At 47.8% G+C, this 25,937-nt stretch overlaps 2 protein-coding genes across 6 annotated transcripts; one reads left to right on the top strand and one right to left on the bottom strand.

The window, feature by feature from the left end:
• Positions 1-1,192: 1,192 nt before the first annotated feature.
• On the bottom strand, positions 1,193-17,660 carry PPP1R7 (protein phosphatase 1 regulatory subunit 7). Of its 5 annotated transcripts, none has more exons than XM_054385830.1 (11): positions 17,613-17,660; positions 16,582-16,704; positions 16,478-16,480; positions 12,261-12,316; positions 11,207-11,272; positions 10,118-10,248; positions 9,119-9,281; positions 6,570-6,686; positions 4,944-5,048; positions 2,768-2,854; positions 1,193-1,565 (listed from the first exon to the last, which is right to left on the bottom strand). In XM_054385830.1, the coding sequence occupies exons 1-11, from the start codon at positions 17,653-17,655 to the stop codon at positions 1,389-1,391; spliced, it is 1,071 nt and encodes a 356-aa protein (XP_054241805.1). In that variant the 5' UTR covers positions 17,656-17,660; the 3' UTR covers positions 1,193-1,388. The 5 variants fall into 5 exon arrangements, with proteins under 5 accessions (XP_054241805.1, XP_054241801.1, XP_054241803.1 ...); XM_054385826.1 differs by lacking the exon at positions 16,478-16,480 and adding an exon at positions 16,872-16,949 and having other exon boundaries at positions 17,613-17,650; XM_054385828.1 differs by lacking the exon at positions 16,478-16,480.
• Positions 17,661-22,933: 5,273 nt separating this feature from the next.
• On the top strand, positions 22,934-24,061 carry MTERF4 (mitochondrial transcription termination factor 4). The gene is made up of 3 exons (XM_054386225.1): positions 22,934-23,150; positions 23,225-23,409; positions 23,515-24,061. The coding sequence occupies exons 1-3, from the start codon at positions 22,934-22,936 to the stop codon at positions 23,869-23,871; spliced, it is 759 nt and encodes a 252-aa protein (XP_054242200.1). The 3' UTR covers positions 23,872-24,061.
• Positions 24,062-25,937: the final 1,876 nt, after the last annotated feature.

Raw genomic sequence — 25,937 nt, 5'->3', positions numbered from 1 at the left:
GAAAAGAAGGGGACCAGAGGACGGGAAAAGGAGAGGGGAGAAGGGGACTACAAAAGGTGTGACACAGGGGAACAGGGAACTGAGGGATACAAGGGGACAGCAAAAGGTGGGACAGGAGCAAGACGTGCAGTTTTGAACCAGAGCACTTACTCAGCTGAGTAGCACACAAAGCAAAACATTCCAGGTTATAAACTGAAGAGCCTAGCCCCAGATTGCCTTTGTTTTGTGAGGGAGTGAGAGTCCTTGACGGGGTGGTAATCTCCCCCTACATCCTGGAGGGTGCCTGGCACAAGGATTTTGGGGTGCCACATAAGTTTAAAACACCATGCTTATCTCATACCCGCAGAAGAAGAGTTTCTGCTGGGTTTTTTACAGCTTTGATTAAAGTCCAGCTCTGCCTCCAAGATGCTGCCCACCAAGGGGCAGGCTGCCAGGCAGCAGCCCAGAGGACAATATAGGGTGCAGCAGGGATGACCATTGGAGCAGCCAACCTGCTGCTGCTCTTACAGACCCCAAGAAGTCCTCCTGAAGCTATGAGGGGGCTCCAAGACCCCCAAAAACATGTACCGGCAGCAGGAGCAGGGGAATCACCCCTGCTCAGCAGCATGGTGGGGTGCAGCTTCTACCATCAAGCCCATGTCACCCCACCACCTCCAGCAGCTTCTGTGGTATCTCAATTCACAGCAGAGCTGGGCTGGGCACATAAAAGGAAAACAGCCCACAAATGGAACCTCCAAAAGTTTCCACAGGGTCACCTTGTCCTCTTCAATGCTACTGGTTCTCCTGCTGAAGACAAACGGATTCATTCCAGGCTTCCAAAGATTCATATGCACATCAGATCAGAATGAATCAAAGCACCACCAAGAGCAAATTTTCAATCACCCTTCCCATTTATTTCTTCTTGCAGTTTTCTATTGTTTGACAGAGCAGCAGGATAGGATGCAGCTCTGACAGTGACTTGGGTGTCTCTTTCAGGCTCTGCCCCACATCAACAGCGTCTGCATCTTTTCACGCTTTGACAGACCAAGACTGGATCTGGCAGTGATGTCTGAAAGGATGTCACTAACCCAAAGCTGTGTCACAGAGCCAAAGGAAATCAGCAAGTGGCTCCAGGTGACTTCTGTCTGTGACAAACATATGCTGGCCAAACCTCCCCCATCAGTAAGAGGCAGAAACGGAGAGAAGTCTCCATATTAAGATTTAATAATAATAACAACAACATCTCAAAAACAATGAGTGTATTGTACACAATATCTGGTACTCAGTGCTTTTTGTTGACCATCTGCTCTGTGTCAGTGTACTGAAGACTTGGGCTGTGTGGTTAAGTGGATAAAAAACCCAGCTGGGACATTCCTCCAAGGAGGGCAGGAAGGAGCACAGCAGGAGGTTTAGAATCGAACAAAGGTGGCATCAATCTGCCGGACAGTGGGGAGAGCCAGCATGATTTTGCGCCGGTACTGGGGATCCTTCTGCAAGGGGTTTCGCTCCAGATAGACAGTTTCCAAGTTTTTGGCTCCTTTCAGTTCGTCCAGGTCACTCCAGCTCTCCACCAGGTTGTCATTCATCTGCAGGGCACATACAGGACAGGCTCACGCCAACAGGTACTTGCAAGCTAAGCCTGGTTAGCAGCAACCTCACCACAGCACCACCGCACAGGAGGATTTCTACAACCCCAGGGCAGTGGCACTGTACAGCCTTCATGCATGTGTGAAATGGCTCTGGCTATGTGATCCTTTTCCCCCTGGAACCTCCCAGCTCTGCTTTCCTGTCAGACATTCCAGGCAGGCCTCACTAACCATCCCCACACTCTCCCAGGGTAGTGACCAAATGCTCCACCCTTCTGAGAGTGTATCCAGGCCTTCAGCAACTTGGTTTACTGGCAGGTGTTCCTGCCAACAGCAGAGGGCTGGAACTGGATATCTTTTAAAGTCCCTTCCAACCAAATCATTTTATGAATCTATGAACTGGGATAAAACACCCTGCAAGACACTGAGACCGTCTCTTTACAACAGTGTCCCAGATGATCCACTGCATATTTAAGGGCTAGAAATGTTTACTGTCAAGCTCCCTGAACCAGGGATCAAGCCCAGGAGGTGCCTCACTGTTGGCACTGAAGAGGAATTCCCATGCAAAGGGATGATGCTCCAACTGCTGGCAACTTGGATACTTCAGCCATCCTTTGCTTTTGGATGCAGAGGCAGTAACTAAAGCAGTATCACCTTTAAACACTAACAGCAACAACAAAAAATAATAATTAAAAATAAAAAAAAAAAATCAATGGATCAGCTCTGTCCCACACTCAAGAACAATTTTTCCTCACCTTGGGCATCCACAGTGAAGTGGAAACTTTGTGCACTGTTTGCTGTGTGGCAGATAATCATAGAATGGGTTGGTCGCGCTGGAAGGGACATTAAAGATCACCCATCTCCAACCCCCTGCCGTAGGCAGGGACACCTCCCACCAGACCAGGTTGCTCAAGGCCTCATCCAGTCTGGCCTTGAACACCTCCAGGGAGGGGGTATCCCTGAAGACATTCAAGATCAAATTCGATGTGGGCCTGCGCAGCCTGATCTAGTTGGAGGCATCCCTGCTGACTGCAAGGGGGTTAAACAAGATGACCTTTGAGGGTCCCTCCCAACCCAGTGCAATCTGTGAATGTGAGCTTACTTAAAGACATAGATGTACACCACCCTCCCATTGCTCCTCCCCAGAAGGGTTTGTTCACTGCTGTAGGGACATTCCAGGGACAGTTCCATCCCGTGCTTACCCAGAACTCCTGCAGCTCTGTTAGGTGACTGACGTTCTCAATCCTCTTGATTCTGTTGGATGCAATGTCCAGCATTGTGAGTTTGTTCTAGACAAGCAAACACAAAAACATTAGACCAAGTTTCTTCCCATCTTCTCTCTCCCACTTTTTTCAAGCAGAGAGTTGGAAGCTGTGGGAAGCAAAGACAAATTATTGCCAGCTGTTTACATGCAGCACAAGAAATCTCTACTTGTGTATAGCAAGGAAGATTACTTTTAATTAAGCTGGGTTACTGACATCCCAGAAGCCATATGACAAAAATGAAAGCAATCACTAGCCTGATGGCAATTGCCAGCCAAGGGCTCCTAAAGACTGAGCCTTTCATCAGAACACATGAAGAAGAGGGATCCGTTAAAAACCAGATCACAAATGTCCTCTTCAGCAGCAGACTTGAACAAACTTTTTGCAGCAGAAAACTCAAGAGTTCCAGAAAAAGGTTTTTTCTGCCTTGCACAGAGTCAGCTAAGTTCCAGACTGTCTCTGCTCTGTGACAATACCATCTACTGTTGGCTGAGAATGAAAATGTTACAGGCTTCTCCAAATGGATATTAACACAAAGGAAAGCAACATGCCACAGTATGTCCCTCCTACTTCCAGCTCCAGTAGATGTCCTATCAAAAAGAATTGAGAGTTACCTACAAACTGCTGTGTAAAAGGCTGCAGCAGAGGCAGCCAGGCAGCTGCGGCCATCAGTCTTTCCATGGCTGAAGATTAGAATCATGGAATGGTTTGGGTTGGAAGGGACCTTAAAGATCATTCAATTCCAACTCCCCTGTCAACACCTCCCACCAGCCCAGCTTGCTCAAGGTCTTATCCAACCTGGGCTTGAACACCTCCAGGGAAGGGACATCCAACCTTCTTGAGCAGCCCGTTCCAGTGCCTCCTCACCCTCACTGGAATTTTTTCCTTATCTCCAATCTAAACCTCCCCTGTTCCAGCTCAAAGCCATTCCCCCTCTTTTTGTCACTACAAGCCCTCATCAAAAGTCTCTCACCCGTGCAGTAGCAATCCCCAGGGGAGCAGGAAGCCAGCTGAGGGCACAGAGGGACTGAGCTGGGGGGGCTCAGGTGGGCAACCCATGTCCTGCTACTTGTCCTCCCCCATACTAGCCACCAGCTAGTTCAAGCAAACCCCTTAGGTGTTTATTAGCCTTCATTATAGTATGCTAGAAGGATAATTAGCTTAGGCTTTTCCTGGAGGAGGGGGCAAGATCAGCAGCATCTGAATATGCAGGTTCCTAGGGCAGGCATCACTTAGCCTGCTTTGTGTCTTTCTTCACCCCCCTACCCACCCTCCCCCACCTTTATCTCTTCCCTAAGCAAAACTGCTCCGTGCAAGACCTTGTGCCTGGGGAAACGCAGTCTGGGGTGCTCAGGTCCTCTGAAGGCAGTGGTTAGGGCATGGGGACGCATAGAATCCTAGAATGGCTCAGGTTGTAAGGGATCATCTAACTCCAGCCTCCCTGCCATAGGCAGGGACACCTCTCAATTAGACTTGGCTGCTCAAAGCCTCATCCAATCTGACCTTGAACATCCCCCAGGGGAGGAGGCACCTGCAACCTCCCTGGGCAGCCTCTTCCAGAGTCTCACCACCCTCACACTGAAGAACTTTCTTCCTCAGCTCCACCCTAACCCTGCTGTTCAGCTTCAAACCATCCCCCCTTGGCCTGTCTCCAGACACCCTGAGGAAAAGTCCCTCTGCAGCCTTCCTGCAGGATCCCTTCAGGTACTGGAAGGCTCTAAGGTCCCTCTGGAGCCTTCTCTTCTCCAGACTGAACACCCCCAGCTCCCTCAGCCTGTACTCATAGAAAAGGTGCTCCAGCCCTTGGATCATCCTTGTAGCCCTCCTCTGGACTTGCTCCAACACCTTTGTGTCCTGGCATGAGCCAGGCTGCTGCATTAAGTGCATCTTGTGCTTCACCTCATCAAAGAAACAATTTACAACACAAGGAGGAGCTTCACTTACACAAGTTACCGTAATATAGCAAATACTTGGATCTTTGAGGTTTCTTCAAGGGACCCAGAACCCTACATGTAAGTGGGGAAAGCTGAGGAACAAAACCTTCCAGAAAAGCACAGCTACTGATAGAAGCATCTTAGGGTAACAGGTCAGTCACAGCTAGCAAGAGCCTGCTCACGTTGTTCTCCAGTCCCTCGATGACTTCGATGCCATTGTGGCTGAGGTACAGCTCACGCAGATTCACCAAGCTCTGCAGCCCCTCGATCTTGGTCAGGCGGTTGTTCTGAAAGTACAACAGTGCTTTAAGGGCATCCAAATAAACCAAACCCCAAGTGACTCACTTGAGAAAAGGCTCTTCTCTGAAGTATGGCTGGGAAGGGAAAATGGTCTGCTTGGGTCCACGCTGATGAGCTCAACTCATTTGAGCTTTGTACCACCAATGTGCAAGGAACGTCTATGGAACTCAAGTCTCTAAGCATAGAAGAATCAGATTCTGATCTTCCCATCAAAAGTTGTAGCCTGAAAGTTGCTACTTGGTGTCCTTACAAACAACAGGCTTACAGGCTACTATAATTCATTTCATAGATTCATCAAATCGTTTCAGTTGAAAGGGACCTTCAAGATCATCCAGTTCCAACCCCCACTTCCACCAGCTCAGGTTGCTCAAGGCCTCATCCAACCTGACCTTGAACACCTCCAGAGAGGGGGCATCCACAACCTCCCCAGGAAACCTGCTCCAGTGTCTCACCACCCTCATTGCAAGAGAACTTCTTCCTCACACCTTGTAGATTTTTAATGGAATGGCCACATGGTAAAAATGAAGAAGCTTCCCCTAAGCTCATTAAGGACAGACTGCATTTCCTGATTTATTAGAACATCAAGTGAGTGATAGCAGAGAAGTCATGTTCACGGTACTGGGCTCAGTGCCTTTTTTGTGAGGAGGGAAGAACTGTGAACAAGGTGGTGCCAAACGCAGTCTCTGTCCTTACACCTCACCAAAAAAAAAAAAAAAAAAAAAAAAAAAAGTTATTGTTGCCCCCAAACAACAGGAGATGCACTTCCTCACACCTAGCCTAGGCACAGGTTACTCACACCCCAATAAAGCAATCAGAACCATAGAGAACTGCTATGTGAAGAAGCAAGAAAAGAATTAACAGATAAACAGAAAAAATGCTAAACATTAAGTCGTTTAAGAAGCTTGTGTTAGCCATACATATATTAGGAAATCTATTTCAAGAAGGAAATGGGGGACAACACTCATTTCATAGATACACAGAATAGTTTGGGTTGGAAGGGACCTTGAAGATCATCCAGTTCAACCCCCTGCCACAGGCAGGGACACCCCCCTCCAGACCAGGTTGCTCAAGGCCTCATCCAGCCTGGCCTTGAATACCTCCAGGGGCATCAACAACAGAGCAACCTGTTCCAGTGTCTTCCCCACTAATTTCCTGTTCTCTCTTTCACAAAAAAAAAAAAAAATCAAATATCAAATATTCACTTTTTTTCCTGTTTTCAGTGTCTGTCAATCTCATTTGGGATGAAAGGATAAGAATAGAGAGCACAGAGAACATCACACTATCTTCCAGCAGAGGAGTCTGACTCCAACACTGAAGACCTGCTGATTCAGCAGAGCTTATGATAAATTCACAGAATGGTTTGGGTTGGAAGGGACCTTAAAGATTATCTAGTTCCAACCCCCACCTTCCACTAGACCAGGTTGCTGAAGGCCTCAGCCAACATGGCCTTGAACACCTCCAGGGAGGTGGTAAAGAAGGCTGTTGCAAACGGGACAAAGAGTCAGTACCTGTACGCTGAGCACAGTCAGGTTTGTCAGCGCATCCAGGTTCTGCAGCTTGGCGATTTTGTTCTTCCCAAGGAACAGGCTGTCAAGATTTGCCAAGGTGTCGACGTTTTCAATTGCCTGCAACATGACAACAGGAGACATTCACTGCTGTGATACACAACTCCAAATGTGTATCCAATTGCCTGGCATTTTGTAGCCTTGACCCATGGAGCTGCACACCTCAAGCCTGGGAATCCAACACAAGGTGTGCACACAGCAGGGCCCCCACAGCTGGACACAGCACTGCAGGTGAGGTGTCCCCAGAGCATAGGGGCAGAATCACTTCTCTGTATCTGCTGGTCACACTTTTTCTTATGCAGTCCACAATGCTGGCTTTTCACCCATCAACATCTTCAAGTCCTTCTCTGCAGGGCTGCTCTCAATCTCACCATCCCCCAGACTGGACTGATATCAAGGGTTGCCCTGACCTAGGTGTAGGACCTTGCACTTGGCTTATTGAGCTTCATGATCCACCTCAGCCCACTTGTCCAGCCTGTCCAGGTCCTGGATGGATCCTGTCCTTCAGTCTCATCACCAACAACATTCAGCTTGGTGTCATCTGCAGATTTGCTGAGGCTGCAAGGTTTCCACTTCATAAATGCAGCACAAATTTCTGCTGTTTACAAAAGCTGAAGTTTCCTTCTTTTCTACAAAGAGAAGTGTGCTTCCACAAGGCTTCAAATCCAAACAGCTCTTCTCCTGATTTGCTATCTCAGCATAACTGTTTTCCAGAGACTGTAAATGAGGAGTGCAACTTAGAGTGAAATGTACTCATCTGCTACAAGTATTTTCTGAAGTGCATAGAACTGAAAAAGATTCTAAAAAATTAATTCTTGTCTCTGCACATTACAAGTCTTTTGTGGCATCTCTTTCACCAGTTCTCTTACAAACTAGGCAAAACACAGAAAGGCATAGGTGAAAGACAGGAGAGACTGCTCAGAACTGCTTCTTTTTAAAGTGACACAGATTTTAAATCACCTCAATTGAAAAAGTCACGAACTGCACTGTATATACTGGAGAGGGACTTTTTACGAGGCCTTGTAGTGACAGGACAAGGGTCAATGGCTTTGAGCTGGAAAAGGGGAGATTGAGACAGGTGATTAGGAAAGAATTCTTGACAGTGAGGACGGGGAGACACTGAAACAGGTTCACAAATTGCATTGGGTTGGAAGGGACCCTCAAAGGTCATTCTGTCAAACACTCCTGCAGTCAGCAGGGACACCTCCAACTAAGGCAGGTCGGTCAGGGCCACACTGAGTCTGATCTTGAACGTCTCCAGGGACAAGGCATCAACCACATCCTGGGCAGCCTGTTCCAGTGTCTCACCATACTCACTGTGCAGAACTTCCTCCTGATGTCCAACCTAAATCTCCCCTGCTCCTATTCCAAACCATTGCCCCTCGTCCCGTCCCTACGAGCCCTTCTAAGCAGCCCACATTGCCCAAGGAGGCTGTGGATCCTCCCTCCCTGGAGGTGTTCAAGGCCAGGTTGGATGAGGCCTTGAGCAACGTGGTCTAGAGGGAGATGTCCCTGCCCATGGCAGGGGGGCTGGAACTGGATGATTTTTAAAGTCCCTTCCAACCCAAAATATCCTGTGATTCTATGAAAAGCAGTCAGTATGGTACAGTGCAGTTCAGAGCAAAGGCTCAAGAAGATCCTGTTCTGATAGAGACTGATGCAGCAAGTTATCAATTACAGGATTAAATTTGCATTCACTAATTTGATGGACACAGTGCCTGGCTCCAAGAAGGGAAAACAGTAATTGCTGCTTTTGATAGGCTTGGCTCTCTAGCAGATGGAAACCACACTCTGCAAAAGGAAACACACAGGGGATGCAGGAGAGAATTCATCAACAGTGATATAGTAGCCAAGTACTACGTGCATACTTAATTCAAGGATCCAGGATGTGCAGCTGAAGGAATTGATTTAGGGACCAGAACTCCAGACACTGTCTTACTGATAGAAGGAGATGCTTTAACCCTGATGGGTGGTAAACAGAGTGCAGCTGTGTAGAAAGGAAAACATAGATAGGGTAACTCCCAGTGGTCACTGTGACCTGTGGGGATTACGCAGTTACCTGATAACAAGAACAAAGCAAAAGCGAGGATAGAGGAATGTAGAATTATGGAATCCTTTATCTCTTGCCTGACGCTTGCTTAAGCCTTGGAAAAATATATGCGTTCGCGTGATACTTTCTCTCTGCAGCCAATCATGAATTTACAACTGTTGCTTGGACATACTAATGACCAATTACAAGCTGCCTTCTGATATTATGTTAACCTATATAAAGAAAAAGCTTTGCACAATAAACTGACACCTTGCTTGCATCAAGGAGCGTCCTGTCTCTCGCATCGTGGCATGCAGCAATAAGCAATTACACACTAAATTATTAGAACAACAGAAAGAACAAAATCACCAATAAAGGTCAATGAACTGCACTTTCAGAAAAGGCTAATCCCAAGCCACAGAACTCAAAACTCTCCAGCTATTATCACATAGAACAAGCCTACCCGAATTCGATTGGATCCCAACTCTAACATCTGTAGCATCTGCAAGTTGCTCAAATTCTCTATTTTGCTGATTTTGTTGTTGACAAGGAAGAGTTTTTTAAGTTGAGTGAGCCGATCTAGTCCTTCGATGTGTCGCAGAATGTTAAAGGAGATGTCCAAGATCCTGAAGGAAAACAAACCAAAGGTTTCTTCAGTCCATCATGCACAGATGATTCTGGAAGAGTCACTTGTAAATTGATGGGGAACCTCACTATCTGCAGAGATCAAGCACTTTGCTAGGCCTTGAGGCTAAAGGTCCTAAGTGTCATTTCTTTTGATCAGAAATGACAACTAAAATGGCTTTCAAAATACTTCTATAGTGTGCCAGGGGAAAAAAAACAGTGATCTGTTATGCATGCAGATGACAGGCATTATTTTGTCCAGCAGTGGAGCTGCCAATGTGAGACGACGCTAATTCATATTCCTTGGGAAAGATCCCTGCCTACAAAATCTGCCTATGAGAGGACAACACCAAGGCCTTATGTAAGCATGAGAAGTAGATCAGATCTCCTCGCCCTAGTGGGAAAAGTTTTGCAACATATCTCCAGAGTGATACCACTCCCAGAAACTGGGAAAAAAGCCTGCCAGAAACTCCTTCCCTAACACCCTTCCAAAACAGTCCCTATTGTCACCTGAAATCTCCTGCCAGTTTTTGCAGGAATAGAAAGCTGTCATACAGAGCAATGGCTACCAAAAGCAAGGGGGTCCTGAGTGCTTCCACACCTGCACAGGAACTGCACCCACCTACCACACTTGCTGCTTTACACAGCACATTTCATTTCCAGCTCCCTGCTTACTGCAGAGGTTTAGTAACAGTGGAGAACAGATTTTCCTTCACAGAGCACCCAAATGAGTCACGAGGAAGGCCTGGGTGATAAGCACTGGAATAAGTACAGTATGAGTAATTCAATGAGTAGCAAACCACCCTCAATCTCATTTTAGTAATTCCCCCAGACTCACTCAAGTTCCACCAGAGACTCCAAGTTCTCAATCTTCCGAATCTGATTGTCATAAAGATCCAGTTCGCGCAAAGTCTGCAACTGGTCCAGGTTTTCAATGTGCTTAATCAAATTCTGGCGGAGACACAGAGTCTAAGAATTGGGGAGAAGGTTAAAAGCAAACAGGAAAATGCATGAGTGACAGCGTGGAATGTCTTTTGGCATAAAAGCAACAAGGTTGAGGTTCCCTCCCTTAAGTTTTGCTGGGTTTTGTTAGTATTTTAAAATAGAATCTTTCCTTATATATTTCAACTCTAACAAAGGAAAATATCTTAGCACAAAGATGGTCAGACACTGTAACAGCAGCCCAGAGAGGCTGGAAATACCCAGGAGCTTCACTAGAGAAGGCTTTAAGCAACATGTTTTGAGCAGAGGTTTACTACAGACCTCCAGAGGTCCTTTCCAATCTACATAAATCACAGAATGGCTTAGGTTGGAAGGGACCTCAGAGATCATCTACTCCAACCTCCCTGCCGTGGGCAGGAACATCTCTTAACTAGACTTGGCTGCTCTAGGCCTCATCGAGCCTGACCTTGAACACCTCCAGGGAGGGGGCATCCACAACCTCCCCAGGCAACTTATTCCAGAGTCTCACCACCCTCATATAGAAGAATTTCCTCTCCCTCAGCTTCAAACCATTTCCCCTTGTCCTATCTCTACACACCTTCAAGACAAGTCGCTCCCCAGCCTTCCTGTAGGTTACCTTCAGGTATTGGAAGGCAGCTATAAGGCCCTCCCAGAGTCTTCTCTTTTCCAGGCTGAACAAGTCCAGCTCCCTCAGTCGGCCCTCATAACAGTGCTCCAGCTATGTTAAACCTGAATGTACTTCTTAGGATGAGTCCTCACGCATTGTCTCTCATCCACTTCCAAAAAGTACTTGCACAACCCCAAGGTTTTTATTACTACTTGACAAACGGGTAAAGCTACCTTCTTCAGTTAAACATGAAGTAAACTCATTAGGATCTCAGCCAAAAAGAGTCCTCTATCTGTCCTCTTACAGGTTAGATATGCAAAATCTCCAGTTCCAATAGACATTGCTTAGGGCTGTTACCTTCACTTTCTTGAGCACCTCAAATCCTTCAATCTTGCCAATTCGAAAATGATTCAAATCAACATCCTGAAAGAGAAATGGTGGGATCCAGCAAGTGTTTCAAAACCAATGCTGTTCATTAAAACTTCACTTCAAAGAGCTTGTGAAGATTGGATTTGGCACAAGATTTTATAAACCTGTGGTCTAAGTTTGTCAACTGCAAACACAGCATCTGCAAAAAGGCCACAACTCGTTCCTGAGTCTGAGCACTCACCAAACTTAGAAATCTTCTGCAGTAAATTCTGAATTTACTGAAACAGACAAGTTCTGCTGTCTAGCATGAATAAAGTGTTGCATAAAATTCTCTTACTCACTTTGCTAGGGCTTAACAGGAACATACTTTGCTATTTCCAGTTTGAGGCCTCAGATGAACAGGAACCACTGACAGTTCAAATAGTCTGGTGGTTCTGTTAAAGTTAGGTGTGCAGTGGCTATGTGTTGATCTAGTTCACATTCATGCTGTCCAGCCCCAGATGTTTGTTCTGCTGGTCAGTCAATCCAAGAAAAACTGAGCACTTCCTCACCCAAGCTCAAAAACTCCCAGGTAACAGGCTCACGAGGTTGCAGGTGCCAAAGCACGAGGCTGGTTAAGGTGCTGTGCCTTCTACAGTTGTGTACAGGGAGATGCTAGGTTATGGTTGGACTCAATGATCTTAAGGTCTTTTCCAACCAGGTGATTCTAAGATTCTAACCCACAGGGCTGACAGCAGCAATCAGTTCAGTAGATACTGCCACAAAAGCTCCCAGCCCATCCAGAATGCCTGCAGCACAGTCTCACTTTCAGTGCCTGCAACCTTCATTTACAATTCTAAGTTACTGACAAGATGTTTCAGCTGCTGATTAAGAATAAAAAACTTCCATTTCACCTCTAAAGGCTCTGAACCAATTCTGGGGAAGATTGTGGTAGCCAGCACCTTTGGGAGAATTAGATCTTCTAATCAGGTTTCAATACTTACCTTTGCCTACCTCTTCTTCCCACCCTATAAAGCCCCTAAGGACAAAAATCTGCTTTTACCTCAGCTTCTGGGTCCAGGCTAATTGTCTCCATGTCCACTGGTGTCTCTGCTTCTCCTGCAGGAGAAGCAAAATACTTTATAAACTTCTGCTGCCTGCTAAAGGCAAGATAACAACGGCTACCATTCAGGAAGATAAAGGGAGCAAATGCTTCTCAGAAGAAGAAACACAAAACACACAGTTCAGATATCCTGCCACATTAAAAATACATTTTGCCTATTTCCACTCTCATTGTGACAGCTAGGCATGAAAAAAAGCTTTCTAAGCAACAGAATTTAATGCCTAGATGCAAAAGAAAGAACAGCACCTTCCTCAGCCTGCCTGTGTGGGGCTGCCGAGTGCTGATTGCTTAAGATTGATGTGGGCAGGATTGCTTTGCTTTACAGTTAGGGCCAGCATCCCTCTGAAGAGACACAATTCAAAACTGTTTCCACCCCTCCTCCAACCTAAGAAAACGTGGCCAAGGAGGGATCTAAACTGTCTAGTGATAGTGCCAGGAATGACCAACTACCTCAGCAACCCCACTCTTCTGCTTTCTTTAATTAACTGGCAGTATTTATATCAATGTTGTGCATATTTTTGCATCAATCTCCCTTCTTTTGTTTGCTTGAATTCACTAATATGCTAGAAAACATTTGCTATCATACTACACAGTGTTGGGAAATGCCTTTCCAGCTCTGGAAGACAGCCCAATATTTGTTATGCTTCTATCACAGCACAAGAGGGAGTGAAGTCTACAGGATAAAGTCATGCTGAATAATTCATATCTGATTCCCATTAACTGAAGGTTGTGAGCTGCTTGCATCAATTTCCAAAGGAAGCCTAATTCAACTTTGCAAACCAGATCTAGAACATGCAAGCACTTCACATGTGTACCTCTCTATGTACTGCCAAAACCCCCAAGAACTTTAATTACAGGCAGATCCCAAAGGCTTTGCATTAATTCTTGTGTTACTGTATGCAAGCTCATTCATTAACCCAGAAGTAACAATTATTTTTCTAGTCTAATACCATTACAACACCCTTGTGAATGCCAGCTGTCCCTTAACTTAATGAGGGTTTCCCCTACTGCTCCTTGGCACTGTGAGTACCAACTTAAGGATGGACAGCACAAGCATTACAATTTTTAATATTGCCATCAAACTCCTTTTGATAGCTCCATTCACCATTATTTCCCTTGCTGATTCTGCTCTTGCCTGGGCAATCCAACCTGAAAAAGCACTAACTGAAGTAACTCACACAAGACTGAAAAGCAATGCTTTGCCACTCCTCTTTTAATATTCTTCATAGCAACAATTAGCAGGGAGCATAAATTGTGTTTGGGGGATGCAAAATGAGCTGGTAGCCTTGGTGACATTAAATGACAGCACAGAAATACCACAAAAACTGACAAGCATAACAAACCACAGAATCACAGAATGTTGCCTGCCAGCATTCTAGCAATGGACAACACTTGAATTTTTACATCTTCCTTCTCCATCAGGAGCTATGCACTTTGTCAGGGAGTGGGATACTCTATGCTGTTGCTACCAAGGATAAATTTCTTTGACTTCGAGGGTGCAAAGGGACCTCAAAGCTTAGCCAGTTCCAAACCCCCTGCCCTAAACCAGCCCAGGTTGCTCAAGGCCTCATCCAGCCTGGCGCTGAACACCTCCAGGGAGCAGGCAGCCACAGCCTCCCTGGGCAACCTGTGCCAGTTTCTCCCCACCCTCACTCTCAAGAATTTCTTCCTCATCTCCAGTCTCAATCTCCCCTCTCCCAGCTCAAAGTCATTGTCCCTCATCCTACCACTCCCAGCCCTCACCCAAAGCCCCTCCCCAGCTCTCCTGGAGCCTCTTCAGCTACTGGAAGGCTGCTCTGAGGTTTCCCTGGCTCATTCTCTTCTCCAAGCTGAACAGCCTCAACTGTCAACCAATATTTTATTTATGAACCATAGACAGAACACACCCTACACTGACCTTTCTACAATCACTTCAGAAATAGAACCACAATTTCACTTGCATGCAGCAAGCAAGGACAGTGCTTTAGCCCACAGTTTTTAATGCAGTGGGTTTCTCAAGAGAACAAACACTGCTCTGGCAGTACAGTTACTTAAGTGAATTTTGTGCCTGCAAGCCATAGAGCTTTGCAGATGTGGGGAAAAAACCTCACAAAAAAAACCCCAAATTCTGTAGTTCATTACATAACTTCACAGCATCACAATCATTTACAGCCACTAAAGGCCCAGCTATGCTTTTTTAACTGAATATACATGAAAAACATTATCAATAGCTAAGTTCGAAGCCTTCTAAACAGAGGCACTTCCTTGAAGAATTCCATCCCTCAGAGATTAGAATTCACCATTAAATAATGAATTTGAAATTTCAGCTGCTTGAGCTCCTTCTACTCATGATCTTCTGATGAAATATGTGGAAATATGTCTTCTCTTCTCCAGGCTGCACACCCCCAGCTCCCTCAGCCTGGCCTCACAGCAGAGCTGCTCCAGCCCTTGGATCACCTCTGTGGCTGCCTCTGGACTCTCTCCAGCAGCTCTGTGTGCTTCTCATGCTGGGGACACCAGAAACAGAGGCAGGATTGAAGGTAGCAGTCTCAGCAGAGCAGAATCAAAGGGCAGAATGCCCTCTCCTGCCCTGCTGACCACACTCTTCTGGATACAGCCCAGCACACAGCTGCCTGTTGGGCTGTGTGAGGGCACTCATGGTGAGCTTCTCATTAATCAACATCCCCAAGTCCTTTTCTTTATGTCTACTGAACGTGTTTTTTTCTGCTTTCATTTGAATTGAAAGCACATCATCTGAGGTATTTTCTTTAATAATGTAATTTCTGGGGGAACAACATAACAACATACATGATACAACCTCAACCAACCAGCTAAATGACATCACCTGAATGAAGGCTCCAAGTTACAGGCATGCGAAGAAAAACTGTGACAGCCTGACCCGCACAGTCCTATTAATCAGGTAGTGTTTCAGATGTACAAGGTGTGTGCTTGACATTTTTACAGTCACACTTTTTTTTTTTATTTATAGGGGTTTCTTTACATTCAACAGTGAATTAGACTTAGATAACAGTTAATTTAATCAGGAATGAGATTTAATTTTCATAATAATTTTAGTAGTTTACAAATTACTCTTGCAAATTCTCATGGGCAAGGCTAAGATTAGGAAGGCTCAGTAGACGCAGAGTAAAAAAGGATAAAAATTTTCTGCATTATTTCATTTCCATATCCACACCAGCAATAGCAGTGTGGATGCTATCTCATTTCTGACTACTAGCTAGCACCAGAAGCCCAGACCACATCAGGTCTTCAGAAATAGATCTGCTCTAATTCTATGCAAGCTACTGAGAAGCAAACCCTTCACAGAATGCCTTAGGTTGGAAGGGACCTTAGAGATCATCTACTCCAACCTTCCCCTCAAAGGTCGTTTTGTTCAACCCCACTGCAGTGAGCAGGGACCCCTCCAACAAGATCAGGATCTTTGCCTTCCAAAAGAATCCGACAACTCTTTAGGTAAAAAAATAAATACATTAAAGCAGAATTCTGAAAAGCTGCTTATGTTTATTTCTAAAGAATGTTTCCAGCGTCCTTCCACAGAGAGTTACGGCATCCACTGAAAAACAGAATGAATAAATCTGGTCTGCATTTTGATAGGAAAGATTTTGAAGAGAAATGTCGATGGATAAATAAAGAAGAAAATAAACAAAAAGTTTGGTATCAGTGGCCCCATAAAAAGAAGTCAGCTTAATTTTATCAATGAGAACACTATAATTTATTTATTTATAAAGAATATTGCTCTAGGGCAGATCCACTTTGTTCACTAACACTGATACAACCATCAGGCTGAGAAACCCGGGGCTGTTCAATGTGGAGAAGAGAAGACCAAGAAGAGATCTTATTAATGTTTATAAATATTTGAAAGCTGGCTGTCAAGAAGAAGGGGCCAGGCTCTTTTCAGTGGTGTCCTGTGACGATAGGACAAGGGGCAATGGACAGAAACTGGAACCCAGGAAGCTCCACCTCAACATGAGGAGAAACTTCTTTGGTGTGAGGGTACTGGAGCCCTGGAGCAGGCTGCCCGGAGAGGCTGTGGAGTCTCCTTCTCTGGAGACTTTCCAAACCCACCTGGAAGTGTCCCTGTGACCTGTGGTTACTCTGCTCTGGCAGTGGGGTTGGACTCGATCTTCAAAGGTCCCTTCCAACCCCCACCATTCTATGACTCTCTGATCAGGCAGCCATAAGAAACACAAAGGGCTGGTATGCACATGCTACTGCACACACGAGAAAGACACTTCCTGAGCCCACAGGTAGGTGGGGAAGGTACCTGCAGAGTTCTCGCCGTTCTGCTCATCCCTCAGGCTCTGCTGGCTGAGGTCTGTCACTAAGCGCACTGCCTGCTTCTTCCCTTCTTCATCCCCCGACTCCTCCGACTCGAGACGCTTATCAACTGCGTAAGAGCCATAACAGCAGAATTAGGCTATTTCCAGCAGTGGGTTGACGGGAAGAAGTAGCAAGCAGGTATAGTAACCAGGGTTCATATTTACCACTATGCAGTTAGTAGAAATCCTAAGTTAACCAAATGAAAGGTTTAGTCTTAAGTAAAAGGCCTCTTACCCCTTGTTTCTACTTTGATTTTGGATGCACTTTTTCCTCCCATCACATCTTCCTAAAACCAACAATCTGGGAAGAAGACTGGAGGAAAAAGGAAATTTCTTAGATCAATGAAGTGTAATTCCAAAGAGTATGGAAATGGAATTAGAACTATTACATTTTTTAAACTTTCAGAAAAAAATCAGTATCATGTACAACAGTACCAATGACACAAAAAGTGAGGGCATTAAAAAAAAAAAAAATTTAAAAGACCTCTGCAGATAAAAGCCATTGCCTCCCCAGAACAACCTGTGAGACCCCTTCACCATTTACCGAGATACAACTCTGGTAGGTCACCCTGACCCTGAGGACCTGAAGCTCCTCACTCCTCCTTCCCCCCGCCACTCACTCCCCTTCCATTATTTACTCTCTTCTCAAGGGGCGACGTCACGCAAGGTATTTTTGACGTATTACCTTCAGCTTTTTGCGTCACGGTCACAAATCGACCTCTTCCTCCACCTGTCTGGCGTGAAGCCCCCGGGGAGGGGGAAGGCATCACGCCATGCCCCAGACAGCACACGTCCTACCCCCCCACAGCTCAATGGCCAGCCAGGGCCCCGCTTCCCCCGGGGCAGCCGCCCTCGGCGTGCACACCCGGGGGCTGATGGGCCGCGGAGGGCCCACAAACCCCACCTCCCGCAGCCATCCCGCCGAACGGCACTGCCGGGGCGGCGAGCCGATTCGATCTCCGTAGCGGGTTCTCACCCTCCATCATCTCCTGTGGTCGCTCTCCGCTCCCCGCCGCCATATTGCTTCTCCTCTCACCGCCTCCTGCCGGAAACCGCCTCGGCCGCCATCGTAGCCAATCAGAGCCCACTAGTGGTGACAGACCGCAGCCAATCAAGCCCTGCAGGCGCTGCGCCGGGGCGGTGGGGAACCATTCTGGCCCCTGTCCATTGGTGCGCATGCGCGTCCCATGGCCTCATGGGAGCTGTAGTGGCCCTTGGCGGGAGGGGCAGAGAGAGGTCGTCAACTGGATACGGAGGGGGAAAATCTAAATCTCAATGTAATCTAAATCTGATTCAGTGAAATCCAGGATTGAACCGAAATGTATGCTAAAAGATCTGATTCTAAACTCCATCCATTCCAAGGAATCACTGTATAATTCATAAACTCATTCTGTCAAGATCACATAACAATGATAAAAGGCTTGACATGAAGACTGCAGGTTATAAGTAAACATTCTGATTTGAGAATAGTCTCTTCCTCTAAGAAATTAAACTGCTATTTTTGCAGCGCTGCTTCTCATCTCCTCCCAGTGTAGACCAGCCTGTTCTGGCTCCCCTTTGCTTTCGCAATGAACGACTGTGGTCAGCAGAGTTAGGAAGAGCTCATCTGGAGATCAGCGTGATGCTGCAGAAGTGGAAAAAATGGTCGTTTTGCTTACATGTCTCTATTTCTACAGCCACAGACATATATGCTGTCATAGCTGATGGAATCACACCAAAACGTCCCTTTTTCCCAACCTGATCCAGAGAGACTGGAAGTAAATAACATTCAAGTTTATTCAATTTTTGAGCCAGCCCAGCTGCAGAATGTGATGGTGCGCTCACTGGTGAGAGGAGTAGAAAAAATGGAGCAGAGGATTTACAGAGTCATAGAATGGTTTGAGATGGAACAGACCTTTAGAGGTCATCTAGTTCAACCACACTTCAGTGAGCAGGCACATCTTCAACTAGGTCAGTTTATTCAAAGCCCCAAACAACCTGACCTTGAATGTTTCCAAGGATGGGGCATCTAGCACTTCTCTGGGCAACCTGGGCCAGTGTTTCGCCACCCTCAGTGTAAAAAAATCAACTATGTTTACTGAAGTGGAGCACCATGGGACATAAGTAACCTCTGAGAAGCACTTGTCACTGGATGCAAGAATTGGCACATTCATTGTGCTGAGAGAAAATGCCTTGAGTCTTCCTGAGGGAAGGAGACAAGACACAAAGGCAGCAAGGAAAACATGAGCAGGGATTGTTTGCAGACCTTTTTATATCTATATTAAGTTTCTTCCAATTAAAAACATGTATTAACTAGTCAAGAAATATTTTTCTAAACAAGGACAGGAAAATGTGGGAGGGATACAGATTTGAAGGGTGGACTGCCCAGTGGATAAGAAATTTGCTGGGTGGTCATATCCAGAGGGTAGTGATCAATGGCTTGAAGTCCACATGGAGATCAGTGACAAGTGGTGTCCCTTGGGGGTCCATACTGGGACCTGTACTGTTTAATATTTTTATCAGTGCTACAGACAATACTATCGGCTGGAGGATGAAGTGATAGAAAACAGCCCTGCAGAAAAGGACTTAGGGGTGCTGGTGGATAAGAAGCTGGACATGAGCCAACAGTGTGTGCTTGCAGCCCAGAAGGCCAATGGCATCCTGAGCTGCATCAAAAGAAGCACCCAGGAGGTCAAGAGAGGTGATTCTGCCTCTCTGCTCTGCTGAGACTTCACCTGGAGTACTGTGTCCATCTCTAGAGCCCTCAACACAATAAAGACATGGACCTGACGGAGTGGGTCCAGAGGAAGGGCATGAAAATGGTCAGGGTGCTGGAGAACCTCTGCTACAACAGGCTGAAGGAACTGGCGTTGTTCAGCCTGGAGAAGAGTAGGCTCCAGGGAGACCTTAGAGCAGCCTTCCAGTAGCTGAAGGGGCTCCAGGAGAGCTGGGGAGGGACTTGGGACAAGGGTGCCAGGATGAGGGGCAATGGCTTTGAGCTGGAAATTTAGACCTCCTTTGGCAACCTGTTCCAGTGTCTCTGCACCCTCACTGGAAATAATTTCTTCCTAATCTCCAATCTGAATCTCCCCTCTTCCAGATTCAAGCCATTCCCTCTTGTTCTCTCACTACAAGCCTTTGTAAAAAGTCCCTTCTTGGATTTCTTGTAGCCCCTTCAGGTGCTGGAAGGCTGCTCTAAGGTCTCCCTGGCACCTTCTCTTCTCCAGGCTGAACAGCCCCAACTCTCACAGCCATAGGGGAACAGGCTCCCCTCCTCTGTTATGGAAGGAAAGTACAGGAAAGTTGCTCGAGACCTCACTAAAAGCCACACTTATATCAGTGTTTGGTTTAGGTTGCTTGTAGGAGTACAAACCTCTCCTCTTTGTAAGGAATTTAAATAATTTTAATGTGGCATTGTGCAAAATAACTCGAGTTTACTGCGAGTCAGGAGCTCATCTGACAGCTGAACTATTCTTTGTTCACAGATTGCATTGGTTGGAAGGGATCTTCAAAGGTCATCTTGTCTAATCTCCCTGCAGTCAGCAGGAACACCCTCAACTAGAGCAGGCTGTCCAGGGCCCAGGGCCCCATCAAGTCTGATGGCTGAACAGTCCAGCCTCTCCCAGTCTGTCTTCACAGGAGAGGTTCTCTAGCCCTCTGATCATCTTTGTGGCCTCCTCTGGGCCCACTCCACCAGCTCTCTGTCTCTCTTGTGTTGGGGGCCCCACAGTTGGACACAGTAAACCACAACTGCAATTCCCCATTAAGTCCCCCTCGCATATTTTGGAGTAAATTCCTTGCTCTGAGGTATGCAGGAATTACTTTGTACTTGGTAAAGGCACCACTATGTCCACATTCCCCTTGCCTGGGGTGCTGATGGAAGATGGTAGCCAAAGTGCTGCACCTTCTCTATGTCTGCTTTGCAGTGAGCATTCACAAACTGCAGTCAACACTTCTTTTAGACTTCTGATGGAGAAGCCCTTTTCCTAAACCCACCTTGAGTGTGTAGAGGGGCTTCATTACTCCAAACCTGCACAGTAGTCTTCTGCAAAGGGAGCTTTGTGTTATAAATAGAAATTCTTCTCCCTCAGCCATCTGCTTTTCTTGCTCAAATGTATGGTGTCGGGGATCACAATTGTCTCCAAGGTGATATAATTCTGATGCTATTCTTAATTATGGCACTAGAGGATGAATCATGCAGAAAGAAGAAGGGAATTTAGAAATGGCTATATTATTTATATCAAACTTGACTCTTAAATTCTTTGTCATCCTGCAGTAGCAGAGACATAGCAATATCCTCTGGAGAAACCAAAGGACCCTCCAAGTGAAGCTGGGATAAAAATAGAGTCCTGCAGGATTATAGCAGTGAGCTCTGATGCTTCTAAACAAAAACTAAACCAAAAAAAAAAAAAAAAAAAACCCACAACACAGACCAAAAAAAAAAAAAAAAAACAACAAAAAAAAAAACCAAAACAAACCAAGTGCTTGCCATCTTCCTGCACATTTGGGAGAGGAAAGGAGACCTGAAGTCTCTCTCCCAAGAGCACTGTAACATCCAGTGCAGCAATGCTGCCAGGCAGACCTGGGTTCATTTCCAGTTATCAAAATTAGGATCTATGTCTTGTTTATCTCATGTCTGAACAAGCCAAAATGTGACTGTCGGGTTGCTGTGATGCCACAGAGATTACCCAGATTCACACCTCTGTGTAGTAACACCTAGTTCTTTCCTCCTCTTTCAGCTTGAGTCATAGAATCATAAAATCATTTTGCCTTCTATTTAAAGCCTACATCAATTGTTTTAAATTTAAATGAAGAAAGCAGGAAGCTGTTGGCATAAGCATTCAAAATCCTAACAAATTCCATCTTTTACCAAAGAAAAACAGGTGCACTCGAATGGCACTGCAAATGACTTCCTTCTCTAGCTTAATTTCTAAATATGTATTATAGATCATAGAATCATAGAATTGATTTTGTTGGAAAAGACCTCGATCTAGTCTCGCTGTCAATCTAACACCACCAGGGGCACAAAACCATGTCCCAAAGTGCCATGTCCACGGTTTTCCCAAGTATTTCCAGGGAAAGCACCTTTCACGGAGATATCAAGGATGAAAACATTGTAATTGCTAAAAATGTCTCAATTTTACATCTTTGTCAGTGACATGCACAGTGGGATCGAGGTACCCGTAGCAAGTCTGCAGATGACACCAAACTGTGTGGCCCAATTGACAGTGCAGGAGGGAAGGGATCCATCCAGAGGGACCTGAACAGGCTGGAGAGGTGAGCACAAGCCAACCTCACGAAGTTCAACAAGGCCAAGTGCAAGGTCCTGCAGCTGGGTCAGGGCAATGCCAAGCCTGTACAGATCCGGGCTGGGCGATGAGTGGCTGGAGAGCAGCCTGGAGGAGATCTTGGGGGTGTCAGTTGGTGATGAAGTCCGCAGGAGCCAGCCATGGTTACTGGCAGCCCAGAGCCAGCTGTGTGCTGAGCTGCAGCCAGAGCAGGGAGAGCAGCAGCACAGGGAGGGGATTCTGCCCTCTGCTCTGCTCAGATCCCACCTGCAGCACTGCCTCCAGTTCTGGAGCCCCAGCACAAGAAGGACCTGGAGTGGCTGGAAAGGGTCCAGAGGCCACCAAGATGATGAGGGGCTGGATAACCTCCCCTGTGGGGCAGGCTGAGGGAGCTGGGGCTGTTCAGCCTGGAGAAGAGAAGGCTCCAGGGAGACCTCAGAGCAGCCTTCCAGTACCTGAAGGGGCTCCAGGAGAGCTGGGGAGGGACTTTGGACAAGGGCTGGGAGTGCCGGGTCGAGGGACAATGGCTTTGAGCTGGGAGAGGGGAGACTGAGACTGGAGAGGAGGAAGAAATTCTTCAGAGTGAGGGTGGGGAGAGACTGGAACAGGGAGACTGTGGCTGCCCCCTCCCTGGAGGTGTTCAAGGCCAGGCTGGATGAAGCCTTGGGCAACTTCTGGGAAGTGTCCCTGCCCATGGCAGGGGGCTGGAAATAGATAATCTTTCGGGTCCCTTCCAACCTAGCCATTGTATGATTCCATGATAAAACGCATTCCATAGCTTCATCGTGGCTAAGCTTGCGCCTTGCACGGGGCCCGCCGCTGTGCCGTGACCCTTCCAAGGGCGGAGCGCGACGCGGCCCCATGCGGCTCCTCCCCGCGACGGCCACGCTTGCGCGAGGCCATGGCTGGGCGGATGCTGTGGTGCTGCGGTCGGGCGGGATGGGGCCCAGGGCCCCGCTGCCTCCCCGCAGCTGCCGGGCTGTGCCCCCGCCGCAGCTGTCGGGAGGCGGCGGGGCCGTGGCCCAGGCCCATGGGCTTCAGCGAGGAGCAGGCCCGGCGACTCCTGGGGCTACAGCCGCAGCTCTCCCCGGAGCGCCAGGAGGCGGCGGCGGCGCAGCTGCTGCTGCTGGGGCTCAGCACCGAGGCCGCCCTCGACCTGCTGGAGCGGAGCCCGGCACTGCTGAGGCTGCCGACGGAGCGGCTGCGGGCGCGGGCCGATGAGCTGCGGCGCCTGGGACTCGCTGGAGGTAGGGCGGCGCGTCGGCGGCGGGGTGGCGGCGGGGCCTGTCCCCGGCCGGCCCGCTCAGCTTGGTGCCCGCAGGTCAGCTGCAGCGGGCGGTGAGCCGCTGCCCCCAGCTCTTCACCGTGCCCCGGCGGCGGATGGCGGCTGCGGTGCGGCTGCTGCGGGAGCAGTGTCTCTTCACGGCGGAGCAGTTGAGGGAGGTGCTGGGGACCAGCCCCGCTGTGCTCCTGCAGGAGCCACGCCTGCTCCACCACCACTTCCAGGTGAGGGCTGCCCGTTGCGGGGACCGCACGCTGGGAACGCGTCCGGCGTGGCGGAGTGCGTCGCGGGGCCAGGGCCCCGCCTTAGCCGCCCTGTCCCGCCCGCAGTATGCCTACTTCAGGATGGGGGTTCAGCAGAAGGAGATGGTGAAAGCCCGGCTCTTCCAAATGCCGTTCACCGAGCTCAGGAACCGGCACAGCTTCCTGGAGCGGCGGGGGCTGTACCAGACCCCGTACAAAGGCCAGAGCCAAACCAGTAACCCAATACTGAAGAGCGTCCTTCAGCTACCAGAGAAAGAATTCTTGGAGAGCTTGGCTTGTGCCACCCCAGAGGAGTATGAGGTCTTCAAGAAGATGCTGGCTAGAGAAGAGGAGGGTGAAGAAGAGGAGGAGGACAGTGATGCACTATACACAGTGGAAACTGATGTCTTGGATAGCGAAAGAATTAAAACAGCCTGGAAGTGAGGAGGTGAAAGACCAAGGTGCCTGAACTCTGCCCTGCTAGTGTAGTCCCTTGCCCCATTGTGCTCATGGGTGCTCTGGGCCACCACTGCCCACCAAGAGCTGCAAGCCTTGGCAGCTGCAGGGCTCTGAGTGCAGGGCCCTGCTGAGGGGCAGCAACAGCTCTCATTTCTGAATATAACCACTTCTTTTCTCCTCATAAATCAATTACTTTAAAAATTATCCAGTTTTGATAAAGAGTTTTTATTAAAAAAAGAAATCAAATTCAAAGAGCTAATTTATTTCCAAGGCTAGGTCAGGACCTGAAAGCTCCATTCCATACTGTGCTTGTTGTGGGGTGAGAGGTGGAGGCTGCTGGGCTGGCTTGCAGAACCATGCTGTCCTCTGGCTGCAGGCCCAGAGAGGTGCTGAAAGTGGACTGTCCCATGGCGGGGCCATCTCTGCCTTCATGACTCATGGTGGTCTGGTGGCTGACGAGGTAGAGATGCAAAGGCATTTCTAACCACAGGCCCAAAACCTCACTCGCAGATAGCAGAAGCTATTCTGGCTTTCCCCTTGCCTCGCTCTCCCAGGCAAGGGCAGGCTTCTCATGCAGGGGGGAAGATAGGACACCTGTGCTCACCTTGCAGCAGGGGAGCTGGAGCAGGATTAGTCAGCCTTGGAAGAAAACAAGTCATGTCCATCCCTATTCTTGTCCAGGAGCAGAGCTAGAGCCCGTGGAGGAAGGGAGCATCACACTGACCAGCTGGTCATGGCTTTTTCTTCTTCCTGCTCCCAGGCTCCTGCTGGCTGCCTCAGCAGCCATTTCTGTGGGATGAGTGCTCTTACAGTGCTCCTGGGAGGGAGACAGTAGTGCCAGAAGCACCAAAACTCCCAGACCTCTTCCACTTCGAGAACATCTTCCAGGCTGCAGCTTGACACACATGGCTGAACAGCAAAGCACCATGGCAGTGCTGCTGGGAGGAGAGAGGGCTGCCATGCCACCATGCCCCCCAGGCTGCTGGGGGGAAAATGCTCTAACCCTAACTACAATATATCTCTGGTATGGATTCATTTAGAATATACGCTGTGTACCTGATACATAAATCTATGTTTAAACTAGCACTGTCCTACAAACTCACAAAAAACTAAGAATGTTTCTAGGCTATGTTTCTTCCTTCCTGTCCTGCTGCAGCTGGTAGGGCAGCCACTGTGTGCTGCTCTCTCTAAACAACACAGTGCTGGCCTCTAGGCAGCAGCTGGTGGCATGGGGAATGCAAACACTAGGAGCAGTTCAGGGGCATGGGACAAGGAGCTTGTTTTGTCACCAAGCCCATGCTGGGGATGATCCAGTCAGAACAAGCGCAATGTTGCACCTCAGCTGACAAATTTCACCCTACAGCTCACTTTTTAAATTCTATGTGCTCTATTGGTTTCAGAGCTGAAAATTTGGTTTAAATTCTTTACAGGGATTGTTTACAAAGCAAATTTAAAAAACGAACACACAAGCAAAACCCCAGGCAGTAGAAGCTCCCCCAGTTTCCCCCACTGGAGGAGAGGAGACGAGGATGTACATCTACTGCCCATGCTTGGCTCGCTGCTCAGTGGAGCTGCTCACCATTTCTTACTGGTTGGGTCAGTGTAATGGCCAACAGTGGGAGGCACTCCACCATAATTTCTTGCCCCTGTTTCGAACCGTCACACTGGTCTGCACAGGGAAGGTCTTCTCCTCCCTATTTCTGTGGGTCACATCTTAGGTGATAGCTAAAGCTTTTTGGTCTGCATTAAACTGCTTTATTTGGAGGTTATTGTTAATTTATAACCTTGGGTTATGGAAACAGGTTGGTGCAGATGCTTTTGGGAGAGCCAGGCTGCGACCTGCCAGTGCTTGAGCAGAGCTAGGAGCCCATCCGTCATGCAGAGTGACAGTGACAAGGGGGCGAGAGCAGGGCCGATGCTCTTGGGGGCAGACAGCCAGCTGCTGTGATACACTGGTGTCCAGTTCCTGGCGGGCCGAGAAGTGGCTGGAGTGAGGCAAGCCAGAGCGAGGGCAGAGCTGGTCTGGTAGAGGGAAGGGAGCGCTGCTCAGC

The sequence above is a fragment of the Indicator indicator genome, chromosome 13, assembly GCF_027791375.1.
Source record: "Indicator indicator isolate 239-I01 chromosome 13, UM_Iind_1.1, whole genome shotgun sequence".
Classification (NCBI taxonomy): domain Eukaryota; kingdom Metazoa; phylum Chordata; class Aves; order Piciformes; family Indicatoridae; genus Indicator; species Indicator indicator.
Note: the sequence above shows the minus strand (reverse complement) of the source record. Positions and strands in the feature narration are given on the sequence as shown.